Source organism: Bubalus bubalis, chromosome 11, assembly GCF_019923935.1.
Source record: "Bubalus bubalis isolate 160015118507 breed Murrah chromosome 11, NDDB_SH_1, whole genome shotgun sequence".
In the NCBI taxonomy this organism is placed as follows: Eukaryota; Metazoa; Chordata; class Mammalia; order Artiodactyla; family Bovidae; genus Bubalus; species Bubalus bubalis.
This window is the reverse complement of record NC_059167.1, coordinates 94604079-94623735: the sequence shown is the minus strand read 5'-3', so window position 1 is coordinate 94623735 and position 19657 is coordinate 94604079. Positions and strand designations below refer to the sequence as shown.

At 41.0% G+C, this 19657-nt stretch overlaps 1 protein-coding gene across 1 annotated transcript in view; it reads left to right on the top strand.

Annotated features, from left to right (window-relative positions):
* LOC102397698 (corticotropin releasing hormone binding protein) overlaps positions 1–13110 on the top strand; it is a 51792-nt gene extending 38682 nt beyond the window's left edge. Inside the window, exon 7 of the mRNA XM_044925467.2 lies at positions 12807–13110. Coding sequence (XP_044781402.1) covers positions 12807–12853 — 47 coding nt within the window. The 3' untranslated portion in view covers positions 12854–13110. The remainder of the gene's footprint in view (positions 1–12806) is intronic.
* The last annotated feature ends 6547 nt before the right edge of the window (positions 13111–19657 follow it).

Here is a 19657-nt window from a genome sequence, read left to right as displayed (position 1 = left end):
GTTTTCAGATGATTCAAGTGATTCAGAAAAACAATTTTGAGTGTGTCTTTTCACTGTGCTAATCTTAAGCCACTTAAAAAACTTTTTCTTTATTAGCATAAATAATGCAAGTTGATTATGGAAAGATAAGAAAAATCAGTGAGCAAAATAAAGGAAAATAAAAAGCATATAACAGTATCAATGCAGGAATAACTGAATATTTTTGCTGATATTGCTAATATTCTTCCATACTTTTTCTCTATTTAAAATATTATTAATATGTTAAAGATGAGATCATAGCATATTTTTTTGTTTTTTTTTTTATCTGCTTTTGCTCCTGAATGTATTTTGTAAATATCTTCCTTGTCAATAAGTGTGCTTTCATATTAATTCAGTCAAGTGAGCTGAAACTATATTTCCCAGAATTCCCTTCCCCATATGGCACTGGTTAGAGTTGGTCACAGGAGAAATTTATGTGAGTGGAGATGGATGGATGGTGGAGAAGCAGCTGTGGCCGTTGTGTTTCACTGGGACCCGGGACCAGGTGCTGCTGCAGCTTCCCACACCGTCACCTGGGTCTCTGGTTAGGGTGGAGCGACCACACTCTCTAGCAACTTTGGCTCCCTTATCGACCGAATCCCGAGGCAGTTGTACATGCAGTGCTGTGTTGAAGGGCAGAAACTTATCCTGCAGGTTCTCTGCATCTTTAAGGTTGAGACACAGAGGTGGGGTTCAATTTGTCATCTTTGAATCTGGGGTTATTTTCACAGGTTCTAGTTTGTCTGTCCTCCTTTCTCAAGTGCTGGGTCTGCCGGTTTCAAGCCCAACACCAGAAGCGGAAGCTGCAGCCTTATGTAGACTGCTTAACCACCTGCCACAGTTGCCTCGTGTCTAATCCCTATGGTGGTTCTGCTTCTCCTACTGAACAGCAATCTAGAATTTGGTGCCAGAAATGGGGTGTCTTTGTTACCTATTGCTGTGTAACAAAACACCCCAATGTTTACTAGCTTAAAACAGTAGTAATAATCTCATTGTTAACTCTCCTGGCTGTGGGTTGGGCATTTAGGAAGCACTCAGTGGAGTGGTTCTGGTTTGGTTCTCGCTTTCAGATCTCTGCTCATGGTTTTCTCAAGGCCCTTCTGGTTCCATACACCACCCTCTCCCAAAGCCGGTGACACTTGCTTTAGGGTTTTGTTATGGCAGCTCTCAATTTCCAGGCACTGAATTCTCTATCACAGGCTTAAAAATCACCCCATGCAATAGTAATAATCATTTATTACCATGGCTACCCACTCCAGCGTTCTTGCCTGGAGAATTCCTTGGAGAGAGGAGCCAGGCAGGCTACAATCCACGGGGTTGCAAAGAGTTGGAAATGACCGAGTGACTAACACACATTATAATAATAATCAAAATAATAATCATTTTATTATCTCCCACAGCTTCTGTGTCTAAGAGATTTCGGGAGGACTCAACTCCCAGCTTGTAGCTCATTATCTTTCTGTGGTTGCAGATGATGGCTGGTGCTAGAACAGCAGAGGAAAGCAGTGGCCGAGGGCTGGCCGGGCATGTCTCTCTCCACTTGTCCCAGGGCTTCTCTCCGTGGTCTGTCTGTGTGGCCTCTCACAGCATGGTGTCCTTGGGGCGGTGAGACCCTTCTATTGTGGCTGAAGGCTTTAACAAGGAGCCTCGAGAATAAGGTGCAGCTTCAAATCCCGAGTTTACTTGTAGTTCTCATCACCTTCCATAGTTTGTTTTCCTTCAGATTTTTTGTTTGTTCTCTTTCATAAGTCCCATTGTTTTAATTTGCTTCTATTTCATTATTAATAAGGTCAACCTTTAAAAGCTGCTTGTTGGTCACATGCATTTTTTTTTTCCTTTTTAGCCTGTTCATTTCTTTTGCCCATTTTCTATGCAGTGATGGTCTTTTTCTAAGGTTTTAAAGGAAGCTTTATATTCCAGTGACACTAAATATTTGTCATCTACATTGCAAATATTATTCCTCCATATAGTTGTCATATTTTCCAAACTAAAAACTAGGATAGATGCTATGTAAAACGATGTTCACCCGATTTACAAATGTATGTATATAAAAAGGTTTACTGAAATCTATAAAAATAACTTACAGTTAGTTATAATAATGTGTCTTTAAAGAAAATAATTAAAATTCCTGAAATAACTGGTCTGAAAACCCCTACCTGTAAGATGGTTCTCAATCCTGGATGCACAGTAGAATCATCGGGGTGAACTTTCAAAAGTGCTGATATCTGGGTCCTGCCCCCACTTTGAAAGATTGCTTTGGAGATGCTGCAACCAGGGTTGGAAACCTTTGATGTATATGATCCATCCTGTTGATCAAGGGAGACTTCCTGCAGGTACTGATTCCCTCCTAGAAAAATTGGAGCAGAGCAGTGCATGTGGACCTTGCCCTTCCTGGGCTTTTTCTGAGCCAACCCTCTTATTGAAAGGTTATAAAAGGTCCATTTGTTTATACATGTCTTCTCCTCCCCTGCCACTGTTAGCTGCCTTAAATTCTGAATATTACTGTAAGTCTTTCAGGGCTCTTCTCTTAAGAAGTAGAGCATTTTTATTGTCATGTGGCTTGGAAGGTTGGCTTCTTAATTCCTTTCTAGGACTAGCAGGCCTCCCCCCAGGCCCAGTGAATTAGAATTTGTATTTGTATCAAACTCTCAGATGACTCGTATGCACATTCAAGCCTGAGAAAGATGAGGAATTGTCCACTGGGGTGTAAGCTCCAGAAGGAGAAGGACTTTGTCTATTTTGTCACCAGAAAGACTTGTAGTAATATATGTTGAATTATGGACTTGATTATTAAAGGAAGTTAAACATGTTATAGGAGTCATATAATACAGGTCAACAGGGCTTTCTTTGGGTGCAATTATGACAAGTAGAATCATATTCTGGATATATTTAGTTTAATGTAGCATGATATTTATACATGTTGCATTAGTGTGATTTAGGTTGCTTGGCATGCATTCTGTGCTCTAATACATATAGTAATTTATGACTACTATTATTTGTATTTTTTCTAACACTTCATCAAGGGCTCTCGTGTATCTTATTTCACTTAATCTCTGCAGTGTATGAGGACTCGGCTCTATGAATCAGGGGAATATGGTTATCTCCACTTAGTATATGAGCAAACACAATATTGAGAGGTTTATAGAAGTGCTGATAGTGAGTGAATACCAAACTAGAATTTATACCCAAAATCCCCAGGTTTCTAGACTACTGGCTAACCACTGAAGGCTTATATTTACAATTCAGCATCATGTAATACTAATACTGCAGGATGAAAATGAAAAAAATTATAATTCAAGGTAATACAACTTTTTCATTTAAAGGCATTTCCCCTAGTTTTATACATTGCTACTTTTGGTTTTCAGTTAACTAATTCAGCTAATTTTCAGTTAACTAATAACGTAAAACTCCCAAGTGAATATTGACAATTCAGACCTTTAAAGATTTCTTGAGATAAAATTGAAAATAAAATTTTACTAGGTATTCATCAGAAAGCTAACATGAAATTGCTCTTCCTTTTACAGTTCTATATCTTTGTGATCTTGGAAGGAGAATGTATTCTATTTTATGGAGCTGTCACTTTACTCTTTTGCATCAGAAAATAGACCTTCATTTCTCTTAGATGGCATTCAGAATAATCTCTGATCATGTAATTTACTTCTCAGTTCACCGGAGGATATTTGCAGCAAAGCAAACCTCAGAGATTTTAGGATTAGGATTTTAGGATAATGTTATGACGTTAGAGGTGAAGTTGAAAAGAGGCGTTTGGAGGGAATTAAGGACAGTGTGATAAACTCTTATAAATGATCCCTTCCTCACCTGTTTTTAAACAGGAATGTCATTAGATGCATTCAGCTACTCTGTTCAACAGGAGTGAAAACTGTTTCATAGTTATCTTTACATCCTTCAGAATTCTGTACATGATGCTTTGCATTTGACATCAGTTCCAAAAATAGTTGTTGAATTGAATTACTCATGTGTATTGTGAGACCCCACATTTACATTCTTGAGATGAAGACTTCCCCCAGAAAACCCAAAGCAATCATGTTAAACACTAAACTGAACCCAGGTTCTTTAAATGATCCTCAAATAGATTAAAACGGGAGCATTATGGAACAGTAAATTTAATGTCTACAAAGTCTGCCCTTGGAGTAAACAGCATATGTAGCATCCCAGCCCCGTTTCCTCTCTGGAGTTTTCCTCATCTTTCCCCTCTTGGCTCAAGTAGAAAGACAGTATATTTGTACATGGTGAGTAGGTCATGCACCACAGATCTCGATGTGTTTTATGCTAGAAATAAGTAGCAAATGTAAGCAAAGTTTTACCTGAAGAGACCTGGAGAGGAAAAAAACAATGATTTCTATATCCTGAGAATTTGTAGGTATAAGGTGCTGTCCTGAATTCTTTGTACTTAACTAGCTCTACTATCCGGAGAAGGCAATGGCACCCCACTCCAGTACTCTTGCCTGGAAAATCCCATGGATGGAGGAGCCTGGTAGGCTGCAGTCCATGGGGTCGCTAAGAGTTGGATATGACTGAGCGACTAACACTTTACCCAGTTCTAAGATGTAGAAACAGAGAAGGTGATGCCACCCCACTCCAGTACTCTTGCCTGGAAAATCCCATGGATGGAGGAGCCTGGTAGGCTGCAGTCCATGGGGTCGCAAAGAGTTGGGCACGACTGAGCGACTTCACTTCCACTTTTCACTTTCATGCATTGGAGAAGGAAATGGCAACCCACTCCAGTGTTCTTGCCTGGAGAATCCCAGGGACGGGGGAGCCTGGTGGGCTGCCGTCTATGGGGTCGCACAGAGTCGGACACGACTGAAGGGACTTAGCAGCAGCAGCTCTACTATCACCAGCTCCCATTTACAGACAAGGACAGATGGGGAGACTGACAAGGAACTACTAAGTAGCTCTCCGAAGATAGTGAGCAGCAGGGCTGGGACATGAGCTCAGGCTAGCCGGCTCCAAAGTCATCACTCTCTGTGTTATGCCGCCTCTGTGAAATGGTGGTTCACCTTTCCTTTTTTTATTCAGTGAATTAAGACCTTTTCCACCCCCCACTTCGAACCGATTTGTCTTGCATCCCAATAAGTTTATGAGTAAAGTTATTCATAAAACCTATCATGAAAACCCCACCATAAAGTTATCATGAAAAGCAAAGAGCTTAAGGGATGCCAGTAGCAATTAGTTTTCCCAAATAGCACATTTTTGTTTTAGCTGGGACTCTGGAAGGCCAAAGGGTGATGCTAAGTCACCATGATATTAGTGGGCCAAGGTGTTTCTGAACAAGTGAGTTGCTGCTTAGCACCCAGCAGATGATTTTTCTTTTCTGGATCTCAGCATCCCTTTTTGTATAACAAGGATCTTGGACTATGTGTTGGTCAGCGTTCCTTCAGACCTATACCACCTACCTCAGCGTATCACCGTCTCCTGGCATGTGAGTGGGGCACCTGACTCTCCAGCACTCCATGACACTCATCTGCAGTTCTGAGCAGCTTTTGCAGTGAGTATGAAGAATAAACATGCTAGTAAATAAAGCAGGTATATGTAGTGACAAAAGCATGACACATCGAAAATAATGCAAAGAAATCTCATGAAACTCAAGCATATAGGTGAATGATGTGAGTGTTTCTTGGTCCTCCTTGGTGGGAAAAATGAAATGGGTATAAATATGGTAGGACAAAGTCCACTGTAGCCCTTTGTCAATGACCTTGAGGAGTGCTGGCTTCTACTCCTTACCAGGGTATCCTCCTTTTCTATATAATAAATGCCTATAGAGCACCTACTATGTATCAGGAACTGTTCTAGGCACTGAGGATGGTGTGGGTCTGAGTTCATTTGGGCTCCTAGCACAAAAATATCATAAGCTTATATGCTTAGAAACAATAGACGTCTATTTCTCACAGTTCTGGAAGCTGGAAGTCCAAGATGTAACATTGGCAGATTCCGTGTCTGATGAGATCCTCCTTCCTTGTTCACAGATGACCTTATTTGTCAGAAAAACCTGACATGGCAGAAAGAGTGAGCTAGCTCTCCTGTCTAAGGGCATTAATTCTGATTATGAGGAAGTCTGCTCTTTCAACCTACTTATATCCCAAAGGCCCCACCTTCTATCACCTTAGTGGGTAGGATTTCCATATATGAATTTGTGGGGCACAAACATTCAGTCCACTGTGGTGTAAGAAACAAAACTAAGATCCTAGTCCTCAAGGAGCTTATGTTCATTTTAGAAGGAGCCACCCTTTGTTCTTTTTGTTCAGATGCTTTTTCATATTCTCAATCCTCTTGCAGGTAAAATGTGGGAAGCCTCATGGAATGAGGCAACAAAAGCATTACCAAAAAAAAAAAAAAAAAAAAAGAAGTGGCCCCAATTCCCTGACCATCTGACAGCGCTGCAGAAACCTGGGATGGAATGAGCCTGAGCTGAGGCCTTGAGACATCTCACAAGTGAACCTCCGCAATGGTGTGGCTCCATGTTCAGCTCAGGAGCTTTTTTCCTCCTACAGCAAAGTGGCCTAGAAATAATTAATTAAAAACAAAACAAAACAAAATGATAGTCTAAGGTATATGAAGTCCAAAACACCAGCTCATCGCAGCAGATGGAGGCTGAGATGCCTCTTGGTTTTTCTCCTCCTGAAGTGATCATACATCAGCTGCCTCCTCCCCACCAGGGATCCTCAGAGCCATTACATTCTTGCCCTGTCCTGCCTTCCACAGTACATCTTTTTTCCCCCTTTCTGTTCTTACATGGAGCTGACTGTACTAGAATGTGCAGAGAATAAATAGACCTCCAGACTTTCAGCTGCAGAGTGGTGGTCAGCGGTACAATGAAAAAAAAAAACCAACACCGGTGACAATTGCGGTTTAGAAACATTGGCTGATTTTAACAACTGTGGATCTTTCTCCTGCTACAGCGATGCTTCTAAGTGCCTATGTTTGTCAAGGACTATAGTGTTGTCCTTGGACACTCTCTTGTCACATACTCCAGACCAGCAAGCTGTGGTCTGATTTCTTCAGTGTAGTTGACCTTGGGACAAAACTGCTGCGGACGTTGATTGTTATAGAATGGATAGGAGGCATCAAATTATTCTGTAAATGATTACTGTCTCCATTTTCCTGAATATGCTGTTTTCTAACCATTCGGACTGGGTTGGCACTGGTTGAGCACTGCTTGTGCTCGGTCGTGTATGACTCTGTGTGACCCCGTGGACTGTAGCCCGCCAGGCTTCTCTGTCCATGGGATTCTCCAGGCAAGAGTACTGGAGTGGGTTGCTATTGCCTCCTCCAAGGGATCTTCCCAACCCAGAGGATCGAACCTGCATCTCCTGTGTCTCCTTCTCCAGCACTGCAGGAGCACTCTTTACCACTGAGCCACTGGGGAGGTCTACCTCTGAGCTTGTGGCTGAGCCCACTCACTGCACCCACCCCTTGGATGAGTTTGACTCCCTGGGGGCTTCATCATCCTCTCCCTGCTGCTTTCCTATGGAAGCGCCAGCCCTTAGAGCTTTGCCAGGGAAAGAACTCCAGTGTATGGTGCTTACCCAGTTCTAGGGCTTCCCCAGTGGCTCAGATGGTAAAGAATCTGCCTGCATTGCAGGAGACCTGGGTTAGATCCCTGGGTTGGGAAGAACCCCTGGAGAAGGAAATGGCACTCCAGTATTCTTGCCTGGGAAATCCAATGGACAGAGGAGTCTGGCAGGCTATAGTCCATAGGGTTGCAGAGTTGGACACAACTGAGCGACTAACACTTTACCCAGTTCTAAGATGTAGAAACGGAGAAGATGATGCCACCCCACTCCAGTACTCTTGCCTGGAAAATCCCATGGATGGAGGAGCCTGGTAAGCTGGAGTCCATGGGGTTGCAAAGAGTTGGACACAACTGAGCGACTTCACTTCCACTTTTCACTTTCCTGCACTGGAGAAGGAAATGGCAACCCACTCCAGTGTTCTTGCCTGGACAATCCCAGGGACGGGGGAGCCTGGTGGGCTGCCGTCTATGGGGTCGCACAGAGTCGGGCACAACTGAAGGGACTTAGCAGCAGCAAGATGTAGAAAATATGCACCCAGCAGCACCTCCCCTTGCCTGTCCATCATCATAGAGCAGGGAATGAGGAGTTTGGGATGGAGGATTGGGCATGAGAAAGTTCTCTTCCTTTAAAGCAGCTGAAGAGTGATGCAACCGCTCAACCACCTGCAGGATATGACTCAATGCAGGAAATTGAGACTCTTGCCATGCTTCTCTCCTCAGAGCTGTCTGCTGTTATCCAGGGCAACAGGCAACACCTTGTTCTTAAATCCCGCCTTTGTGTAAATTCATTGCCTCGGGTCTCATTTCTTAGGCCCCTCTCTGTGTGACGATAGTGGGGAACACACTGAGTTCACCTCTGAGTTTATTTATGGGAGTGGGTAAGAGCAAAATACAGGATGTGTACTTCCTTATTCTGATTACTGTCGAATTAGAATTGTGAGATGTAGACCACTGTGCAGCTGGGGGTCAGAAATGCCAAATATGTTCCGGAAGAGGTTGCTATTTATTAGAGTGTGAAAGAATCTTGTTTGAGCTGTAGGGTCAGCCTGGATGCTTGCTCTTGAGAGAAAGAAACATCTAATTTATCCAGGGAGGAAGGTAGATTTGTTTTACTAACATCATGCAGCTGGTAAAGCAGCTTAAAGCCCTCCCTTTAAGTCAGGATCTCAGTTGTCCCTGGAAGTAGATTCCAAGGCTTCTCCATGGAATATTTGGATTCAGTGAGTCTGGCACTGGGAGTATGCATTTTTCATGAGTTTCCCACCTCCTTGCCCCCTGACTCCAGGGAAGTGGAGAAAAAGTTCTTTTTTTTTTTGTATATTTGTTTATTCAAGTAGAGTTGACTTACGACATTGTGTTGATTTCTGCTGTACAGCTAAGTGATTCAGTTATCCATATATATATTCTTTTCATATTCTTTTCCACTATAGTTTACCATAAGATATTGAGCATGGTTCCCTGTGCTGTAGGACAGGACATGTTGTTTATCCATTCTGGACATAGTAGCTGCATCTGCTAGTCCCAAACTCCCATCCCGATCTCCCTTTCTGTTGGCAATCATTAAGTCTGTTCTCTATGTCTGTGAGTCTGTTCCTGTTTTGTAGACAAGTTCATTTGTGTCTTATTTTAGATCCTACATATAAGTGACATCATATAGCATCTGTCTTTTTCTTTCTGACTTAGTTCGCTTAGTATGATCATCTCTAGGTCCAAGAGAAAATGGTGAGTTAAACCAGTGATTCTCAAACTGTAGCCTGCACCAGAAGGATGTGAAGGGCTTGTTAGAAAACACTCCTACCCCCAGGGTTTCTGATTTGGGAGGTCTGGGAGGGGCCTGAGAATCTGTCCTTCCAAAAAGTTCCCAGGTAATGTTGATGCTGCTGCTCCAGGGACCCCACTTTGGAAGCACTATTGTAAACAACCTACTTTCTCTGTGCAGATCCTTTGCATTGGAAACCCTTTTAGATTGCGGTGGGAAGAGGCTGGAGTTGGGGTTGGTGGCCCAGGAGGTCAGGAGTTGTGTTGTAGTCCAAAGATGCACTCGGCAACCATTTCTGGTCTTCATGGCCCCCTTACCGCAGCCCCCTCCCCTGAAGACCGTAAACCAAGCAAGGCCAGGTGGGCTGAGCATTTACTATTTCTGAGTATTTTCTTTACTCCGCTGACATCCATGAGGGGCACTCTTTGCCACCTCTTACCAACGTCATTACATTTGTGTTGCCTGCAGTTGTCAGGCTCCAGTACTCTTGCCTGGAAAATCCCATGGATGGAGGAGCCTGGTAGGCTGCAGTCCCCAGTGGGGTCACTAAGAGTTGGACACGACTGAGCGACTTCACTTTCACTTTTATGCATTGGAGAAGGAAATGGTAACCCACTGCAGTGTTCTTGTCTGGAGAATCCCAGGGACGGGGGAGCCTAGTGGGCTGCCGTCCATGGGGTCGCACAGAGTCGGACACGACTGAAGTGACTTAGCAGCAGCAGCAGCAGATGTCAGGAGCTCACAACAGCGTATCGTTTGCAAAATAAGAAAAGATGGTTTAATGAAAGAGTTAGCTTTTCATAAGAGAGTCCTGACTTGCTAAAACCACAGTTGCATAATCCTGCTTGAAATCACATCAATAAATACATTTTAAAATTCTACATATCCAAAAACTCCCATTGTGTTCAAGAATCTTTTAAACATTGGTTGGCTGATTGAAGGGGAACTCTGTAGCTAAGGTGGGGAGGACATTTGTCATGATATACTCTTTTTGTACCATTTGAATTCTGACCTTGAGTGAACTCTTAAGAAAATAACATCTCACAAAAAACAACAGAAACAAAAACCTCCTTCCAACATTGCACCATAGCCCTGACGGGCATAAACAACAATAGCATAACTCCTTGTTTTTCTTTAAATTTTTCATTTATTTTTTGAATATGGAATCCATTCCCATGGTTCAACATTTTTAAAATAATATAAAACAAATACAGTAAAAAAAAAAAGTCCCTCCCACTACCCTTTTGACTGAATTCATATTCTCCATCTTCATGGATAACCACTTTTATTAGTTTCTAGTAGATCATTGTAGAATTTTTCAGTGGCAATACAAGTATGTATATGTTTTTATTTTTCTCCATTTTATATTTTAATAATACATCATAGGGCTCCTTTCATATAAGATTAGAAAACTTCCCCATTATTACTTCAGGTGCAGAGCATCCATATTTATGGGTATTCTATACTTTGTTTAGCCATAACAGTTAACATTTGGGTTGTTCCCAGACTTTTGTAATTATCTGATCCTTCTTGAAACATTTTTCAAAACAGTTTTAGGTTGTATCAGTTGTCCAATTTATTTGCTGCTGAATGAGGTCTTCCCATGGCAGGCGCTGTCCAGGGTATTCCTGGGGAGCCAGATTAACAGGGTCCCTGAAAGACCCCATCGAATACACTTCATTCATTTATTTTCTTCTGTCCCTGCAACCACCTTAGGCAGTAGGTACTTCATGTCTCTCCATTTTTCAGATGAGAAAACTGAGGCCTAGGAGAAGTCAAATAACTCATTCAGACTTCTCCATGCATCTGTAAGATAGAAGAATTCGAGTTTAAATCCTAGTTATCTGACTCCAGAGTAAGATCCTGTGATGTAATAAATGTTAGTTAAGATCTTACAGTACTTTTTCTCCACTGGTTTTTCCAGGAGAAAACAAATGCTAATTCATTATGACTCTAATTTCTAAATGTTAGCTAGGTTATAAATATAGCATTCTTCCCACGATCATTAAATTTGCTTAATTTCAAACATAAGCAGTGTGTAAATTCCGTGGGTTAGGGATTGACTTACTCTTTACTTCTGCTTCATCTCAGCCAGCACCTGGCAGGACAGGCACTTCATGGGTGACATGGTATCTTTCCTGTTGATTACCCAGAAGTATTCGTCTCCCTGCTGCCCCACAGTGGGACCTGTTTGTCCAGCACTTGGAGCACTTTAGAGGACAATGTCGTGGGGACATCTAGCCATCTTCACTTTCCCAAGATTTTTTGGAAGACTGGTGGTGTGATTTTTTTTTAAATAACATTTTACTCACTCTGAATAGTAGTTGTGTTTGGATGGAGAAAAATAGTAGTGATTTTCCCCTGCAAATCTAAAATTTACTTCAAAAAAAAAAATCATTGGCATCATTTATTGTTAGTTGTTTTCAACCACATTGTACTTGAAAATAGAGATTATACAAAATAAAAGTACTGTAACTGGTTCATCAGTGACTTTTTCTCATTTTGCAAAAACATTTTGTATTAGAGTTCAGCTGACTAGCAATGTTGTGATAGCTTCAGGTGAACAGCGATGGGACTCAGCCATACATAAACATGTATCCATTCTCCCCTAATATCCCCTCCCATCCAGTCCTTTTAAATCAAAGTTATTATGCTAGTTTTTTTAATTTTAAAAGAATGCATTGATATGGTTAGAGCTCAATATTGAAAAGCATAAAATGTCAATAGTTAAGGTTTCCTTTCCATCCCTTGACAGTTTCTTGGGCATCCTTTCAGAAATGTTTTACATGTATTCAGAATATATATTAATAGGTGCAAAAATTACAGGTTCTGCTCTCCCAGAAATGGAATGTTATCCGGTCAATCTGGAATTGTCCACTCGATACTTGTTAGGCCATCAGCTTGATAGACCTCTACCATCCCCTAAAATACTATCCTTGCAACAACCAAACTTGTTTTTTGCCTAGTATCACTTCCTTATTCCTGCTCCTGCCCGTCAGTCTTTCATTTTCTATAGCTCCTGGGAGCTCCTTTCTAGCTGCTGAATTGGATGCTGCCAAATTCATGGATTATTGAATAAAGCCCATAAGATCTTTAAAATGTACTCAGTTGAATTTTTCTTTTTAACAGTGTGTTAAGAGGATTTGTATGAAATTGAAGCATGGATGGATTGAAGTGAAGGAGAAACTCCTGCAAGGAGAGCAGTTAGCATGTTATGCTGCAAACCCAAGTCCAAGGATAAGAACCTAGACTACAATTATGGGGGTGGAAAGAAAGTGATTAGAGAAAAAAAATTGGTGCTTTATGCGACAAGAGAGACTTTGCAGATGTGATTAAGGTTAAGGACTTTGAGACGGGAGAATATCCCGGGTTGTCCTGGTGGGCCCGATGTAGTTAACAAGTTCTTAAAAAACAGAGATGCTTTCCTGGCTGTACAGTGAGGAAGACATAAATATGGCCGAATGGTCAGAGAGATGCAATCTTGCAATCTTACAGGCTTTGAAGATGGAGTAAGGGGGCAACAAGCCAAGGAAAGAAGCTGAAAATGTCGAGGAGACAGGCTGCAGGGGTGGAACTCTGGAAAGGAACTACCCTGTCGCCCCCTTGATTTTAGTAAGACCTGCACTGGACTTCTCCAGAACACACGGACTGCAGCCCACCAGGTTCCTCCGCCCATGGGATTTTCCAGGCAAAAGTACTGGAGTGGGGTGCCATTGCCTTCTCCATCTACAGAACTGTAAGACAGTACAATTGTATGTTTTTTAAATTGAGGTATAATTGACATGCAACATTATATTCATTTCAGGTGTACAACATAATGATTCAATATTTGTATATACTATGAAATAATCAGACTTTCCAGGTGGCACAGAAGTAAAGAATCTGCCTGCCAATGTAAGATGTGCGGGAGACGCAGGTTCACTCCCTGGGTCAGGAAGATCCCCTGGAGAAGGAAATGGCAATCCACTCCAGTATTCTTGCCTGGACAATCCCCTGGACAGAGGAGCCTGGTGGGCTATGGTCCATGGGGTCGCAGAGTCAGACACGGCTGAGCGTGCATGCACGCAAACACATGAAATGATCACCGCAGTAAGTCTAGTCGACACCCATACGTCGTTACAGAATGTTTTTTCTTGTAAAGAGAACTTTTAAGATTCCTCTTAGCAACTCTCAAATATGTAGTACAGTATTAATAACTATAGTTGCCATGTTGTACAATACATTCCTGTGCCTTATTTTATAACTGGAAGTTTGTACCTTTTGACCTCCTTCACCCATTTCACCCACCATCATCTACCCATCCTCCAACTGCCACCTCTGGCAACCAACCTAATCTCTGCATTTAAGAGCTTGGTCTTTGTTTCTAAAGATTCTGCATATAAGTGAGATCATATGATTAGTATTGTGTTAAGCCAATAAGTTTGTAGTAATTTGTTAAAACAGCAGTTGAAAACTAATATATGAGGTCAGTCAGTACATACATTGCAAGATATTTCTGTTTTTTAAATTGACATATAGTTCATTTGCAATGTTGTGTTAATTTCTGCTGTACCATAAAGTGATTCAATTATACATGTATATATATATATACAGAGGCTTCCCTGGTGGCTCAGACGGTAAAGCGTCTGCCTGCAATGCAGGAGACCCCGGTTCGATTCCTGGGTCAGGAAGATCCCCTGGAGAAGGCAATGGCAATCCACTGCAGCACTCTTGCCTGGAAAATCCCATGGATGGAGGAGCCTGGTAGGCTACAGTCCATGGGGTAGCAAAGAGTCAGACATGACTGAGCGACTTCACTTTCACTTTCATATATATACATACACACACACATTCTTTTTTGTATTCTTTTCCATTATGGTTTATCATAAGATATTGAATATATTAATTGTTTTCTGTGCTATACAGAAGAATCTTGTTGTTTATCCATTCTGCATATAATAGTTACATTACAAGGTATTTCTATTTGTTAAACACTCCTACCATCTCAGTATAAGTCAGGTTCAGTAGTGACACCAGATATTTTCCCAGGCTAGCTCACTGCCTCAAATGCCCTTCCTGGTCCATTTCATTTATTTAAATAGGTCCACTTGGAGACCTATTTCTTTCAGATCACCCAAATCTCTTCTTTTTAAACTACTGTCTGCCTTAATCATTACTTTATTAACTTGTCTATTAATTGTTTGAATTCTCTATGCCTTCCATGATTATATTTTAGGCTACTGAAGGACAGGGACTATACATTTTCTGTGTCCTTCCCAGTAATGGGAAAGCTCCATGTACACACATCAGCCCTTAATAAATAGTTGTTAGAAAAAATTCAAAGTTAAAATTCTAAAAACCAAGTTGTTTTCAATTGAAAAACAGTCATTAAACTCATTGATAATATTAAAATGCAGTTCAGTGAGGAAACAATCCAATTGTCAAATAACTTTTCTCTAGAAAATACCCTATCTAAAGGAAGGCATGTCTGTGCATATCTTACAGCTTAGGTAAGTTAAGCTGTAATAGAAATGGATGAGCTAGCTCCAGTTTTAAGAGTTATATTAACTACAGGTGGACAGCAATATAGCACTTTCTCACCAACTTGGGAAAGAGATCAGCTTGCTTGCTAAGTTGAATGGACAGGTTTATTGTTAGTGACTGAAAAGGACTCGACACCATGGAATAAACCCTAGGTGTGCTGCATTCACAACTCTAAGCTGCTCTTTTGTCCACACCTTCATTCTATTGAGTTTCATTCCTTTGAACGGGAAAATTCAACCTTTAATAAATTGCCATCAACACAGTTGCCATCCTACTCAGGATTACATGTATCAGAAAATGATGCCAGTCCTGAGGTTTTGCCACAAAATACGTACGCATTTAGCCCTGGCAAACAGAAAAGAGGGTTACTGAACCTCAATCGAGGAGAGCGGGATGAGCAATGAAGCAAGCATGGGTGAGACAAGCTTGTCATTACCGGATGTTTCTATAGCGCTGTGGCTGTTCTGACATGCTCGTCTGCTAATCCCTATAGCTGTTTATTTGTAAGAGAATATTATCACAATGCTTTGGACTCTGATGATTTTGGTAATTATCTATTCCATTTGCATCTTCTTTTTAACCGTACAGTTGAGCTCCAGGACAGAGGAAAGTTTGTAGCAGAGTGTGGAATTGAGTAGAAAAGGTTTATCTCCATATGAAACTCGGATAAGCAGGGGAAAGAAGGCCCTGTGTATGTCACTCAGTAACAACTAGTCCACTAATGGGATGTCTGGGGTATGATTTGGTGGCTGGATCCATGTCTCACCGGCAGCCTCTGGTCCTTTATTCTTGCTGCCCCTTTCTCTCAGTCTATTGGGCACCTAAGCACTTCATCCCAGATGGAGTCCCCAGAATGAAAAAATTTATCTCGCCTCCACCCTATCTCTTGTCCCTGAATTAGTCTTCCCTGCATCTATGTAGCTTGTTTACTAGCCATCGTCCCTCTGTTTGTGAAAAGTTGGGCATATTGGTTCAAGTGATGAGAAATATATTTCATCCCTCAAATGAAAATACATCAGTACATTTCCTGGTGAATGCATAATGCCAGACATCTGCAATGCAAGAGCTCATGCTTGAGTGATAAATTTACATCTAAAACTGTTAAGTTGGAGCATAAAGTGGTAGATTTAAGTAGAAGACAGGACTTAGCTCTGTTATTGGAGATCCTCAGCCTGGCTTGCAAGTGGTGCTGAAGCCCGACTCCAAAGCATCTCCTAACAGGTGAACCTGTAAGCCTCTCATTCTGGTGCTCTGGGTCGTGGCTGTGAGTGTCTTGTCAGCGCTCACTCCTCTTTCCTCTCTTCACACAGCACCTTATCTGTTCTTTTTCTGTATCTTCCATTCTGCCTCTATGTTAATTTTAGTTGCTTATGTGTGCGCCTCTACCAATACTAAAACTGTCTTCAGTGGTGGAGAAGCAGTTATACATATTTAAATTTCCCTCAGGACATAGCAATGATTTGTGCGTATAGTAGAAAGATAATCAATACTTGCTAAGTGTCTTTTGAGTTAGTAATGGTAACTGAATTAAATGTTAGGTTTCAGATTCCTATACTACCAGCTACTTGTTCTTCTCATTTATCTCTTGAAAGTTTTATTAACTAATATAAGCTAATTTAAAAACCTAGGAAATATACTCAAGTGAAAATAAAAAGGAAAATTATCCATCATCTCTCAACCATATAGAACACCTATATAAATGATGCTGTTTATCTATCCAGGCTATTTTCTATACATATGTAAACATATATAGAAATGGGATCATACTACATAGTTTTTTTAACTAAAAAGTTATATTTCAAACTAAAAATATATAGTCTATATGCATTTAAATACAATCACTATACCTCCTGTTTTTCCATTTGACAACTGCTTACTCCTTGGAAGAAAAGTTACGACCAACCTAGATAGTATATTGAAAAGCAGAGACATTACTTTGCCAACAAAGGTCTGTCTAGTCAAGGCTATGGTTTTTCCTGTGGTCATGTATGGATGTGAGAGTTGGACTGTGAAGAAGGCTGAGCACCGAAGAATTGATGCTTTTGAACTGTGGTGTTGAAGAAGACTCTTGAGAGTCCCTTGGACTGCAAGGAGATCCAACCTGTCCATTCTGAAGAAGATCAGCCCTGGGATTTCTTTGGAAGGAATGATGCTAAAGCTGAAACTCCAGTACTTTGGCCACCTCATGCGAAGGGTTGACTCATTGGAAAAGACTCTGATGCTGGGAGGGATTGGGGGCAGGAGGAGAAGGGGACGACAGAGGATGAGATGGCTGGATGGCATCACTGACTCGATGGACGTGAGTCTGAGTGAACTCCGGGAGTTGGTGATGGACAGGGAGGCCTGGAGTGCTGTGATTCATGGGGTCGTAAAGAGTCGGACACGACTGAGCGACTGAACTGAACTGAACTGAGCCTTTCATGGTGTAGATGCTTTGTAGTTTTACATCTGTATTACTTCCTGCTTTTTGTCTTCACAAAGCCAGCTAAGATCGTGTTTCCTGGCTCCTCCTCACTGTCTTGTTAGATTGGGGTCCACGTATCAAAGGGACCCACAACGTCTTGTGTGTGTGCAGCAACCCTTAACTCCATCGTGAGCTGGGAGCATTGCCTGGTGGCTGGTTGCACAGGACCTTTTTTGTATCCTTAACAAAATGTGTGGGATACAATAAAGAAAAGTCTACTTATTCAACCTGCTTCATTCTTTTGACATACAGATGGAAATGTGTCTGAGAAAATATTTGAAACTTTAAAATGAACAAGCACATTTGGTATTTGAGTAGAATTAAAGTCTAGGTTAATTGTAAAGAAACACTAAATGATGAACACCAGTAAAGAAACACTGATGAAACTGCAATCAGTCCCAATGAATAAGACAAAAAATGAAGATAATCCTGTTACCTGGGAGTTCTGTAGAATGCTCAAAGAATGTTAGTGGCTCCATACTAGCTTTTCTTTCCTTTCCCCCCTACTTTGAAAGTGATATTCCGTTAACCCATGTAGCACTTTACATAGAAAACCATACAGCAAAATTCTTAAAATCTTATTTGAAGCCATTGGTTGATGAAATGGAACTCTGGTTTTCCTCGCTGCAGGTAGGCGGCCAGGCCAGGGTGGAGCTGGCGATGGTCATCATCAACAAGCCCTCACTCACAGTGAGACCCCCCCACCCCGCCCCCCGCCTCCCTATTACAGACCATCTGCCCCCTAGAGACAGTTTAGGGTCAGGAATTGAGGGTTATGGCAATTCTTGTACCGAGCTGGGCACGTCACCCTCTCCTCCTGTGTGTTGACTAGTCAGCTCACAGCGTCACATCACGCTGAAACATGGCTGGCCCCGGGCCTTCTGGATTTTGATATCCAATTATTGAGTCCCATAAGACCAGGTCACACTAAACCAAATACAAGAAATAGCCAAAGGTAAAACGTAATTGAAAACGTTTAGGAAACGACACAAAGCATTTAGTAAAACTGTGGAGGTCACTGACTTATACTTTATGAATTTAATTCTATAGGCACATAATATATAAAAGAAAAGCACTGGGTCTATGATTACCTTGTATTTCTGACATTTTCCAAACATTGAGATCAGATATGAGCACTCAATTGATCCTGTGCTCTATGCTGCCTCTGTAATTAAGACTAAATGAAGTGAAAAGGCGTCTAACAAGTGTGTCATGGAAAATGCTATGATTCATCTACTGACGATGGAATTAGAATTCTGGAAATATGTTGACAATTTCTTTGCCATTAGAGAGGACTGAGCTGTATAAAATAAATGTATTATCTGTTATTTGTGACTCAGGTCTAAAATTTCTCTTGGTAGATGAAGAAAATCTTTGTACAGCTGTTAGTCTAGTGTCTGGTGTTTTACACTATTAAAAAAAAGAAAAATGAGTGTTGACATTTTACAGTTTCTTGCTGAAAGAAGCCCATAGAATGTCATCACTTCATTGTTTCTTGGCATGGACCCATCCCAACGCCTATACTTTTAAGTGTGTGAAGTTGAACTCTCAAGCACTGTAATGTAATTGAATTTATTTACATATTTTCAGACCCTATTGGAACCTAGAACATTCTGTGAGTAGCAGGAATTACTATTTTATATGAAGATTATCTCTATTGAAGGGGAGTTGCTAGTGCATCAGCTCTGGGTCAGAATTCCACACTGTCACTTACTAACTGAATGACCTTGGGCAGGTTACTTAACCTTTCCAAGCCTCAGTTTCCTCATGTATAAAATAGGAGTAATAACAGTATTAGCCTCAAAGACTTTTAACTTCTTAATTGAAATAATTGTATATTCACAAGAAGTTATACGAATAGTACTGTGAGGTCCTTTATATCTATCACCTAGCTTTACCCTAGTGGTGGCATCTTAGATAAATAGTGCATTATCAAAACCAGGAAATTGCCGCAATACAATTAACTAGACATTCTTATTCAAATTTCACTAACTTTTGCATGCATTATTATTATTTGGTTAGGACTTTGTGTATAATTCTATGGTATTTTATCGCACGTACAGATCTGTATATAATCACCACTATAATCAAGATACAAATATGTGACTTAGATAGAATTACACATTTAAAATACTTAGCTCAAGGGGTAGCATATAGAAGAAACTAATTAAATATTATCTTATGGTAATTATTAGTTAATGGAAATCAGATAATCTTGTCAATTCAGTGCTTTCTCATTTGATGAGGTGATTGGTTGGTTGACATAAATGGTATTTTAAAAGCTAGAAGCAAAGCATTTTGTATTAATCCTACGTTAATTTTCTTCTGTTTTTTATAATGCCTTAACAACTTAGGGCCT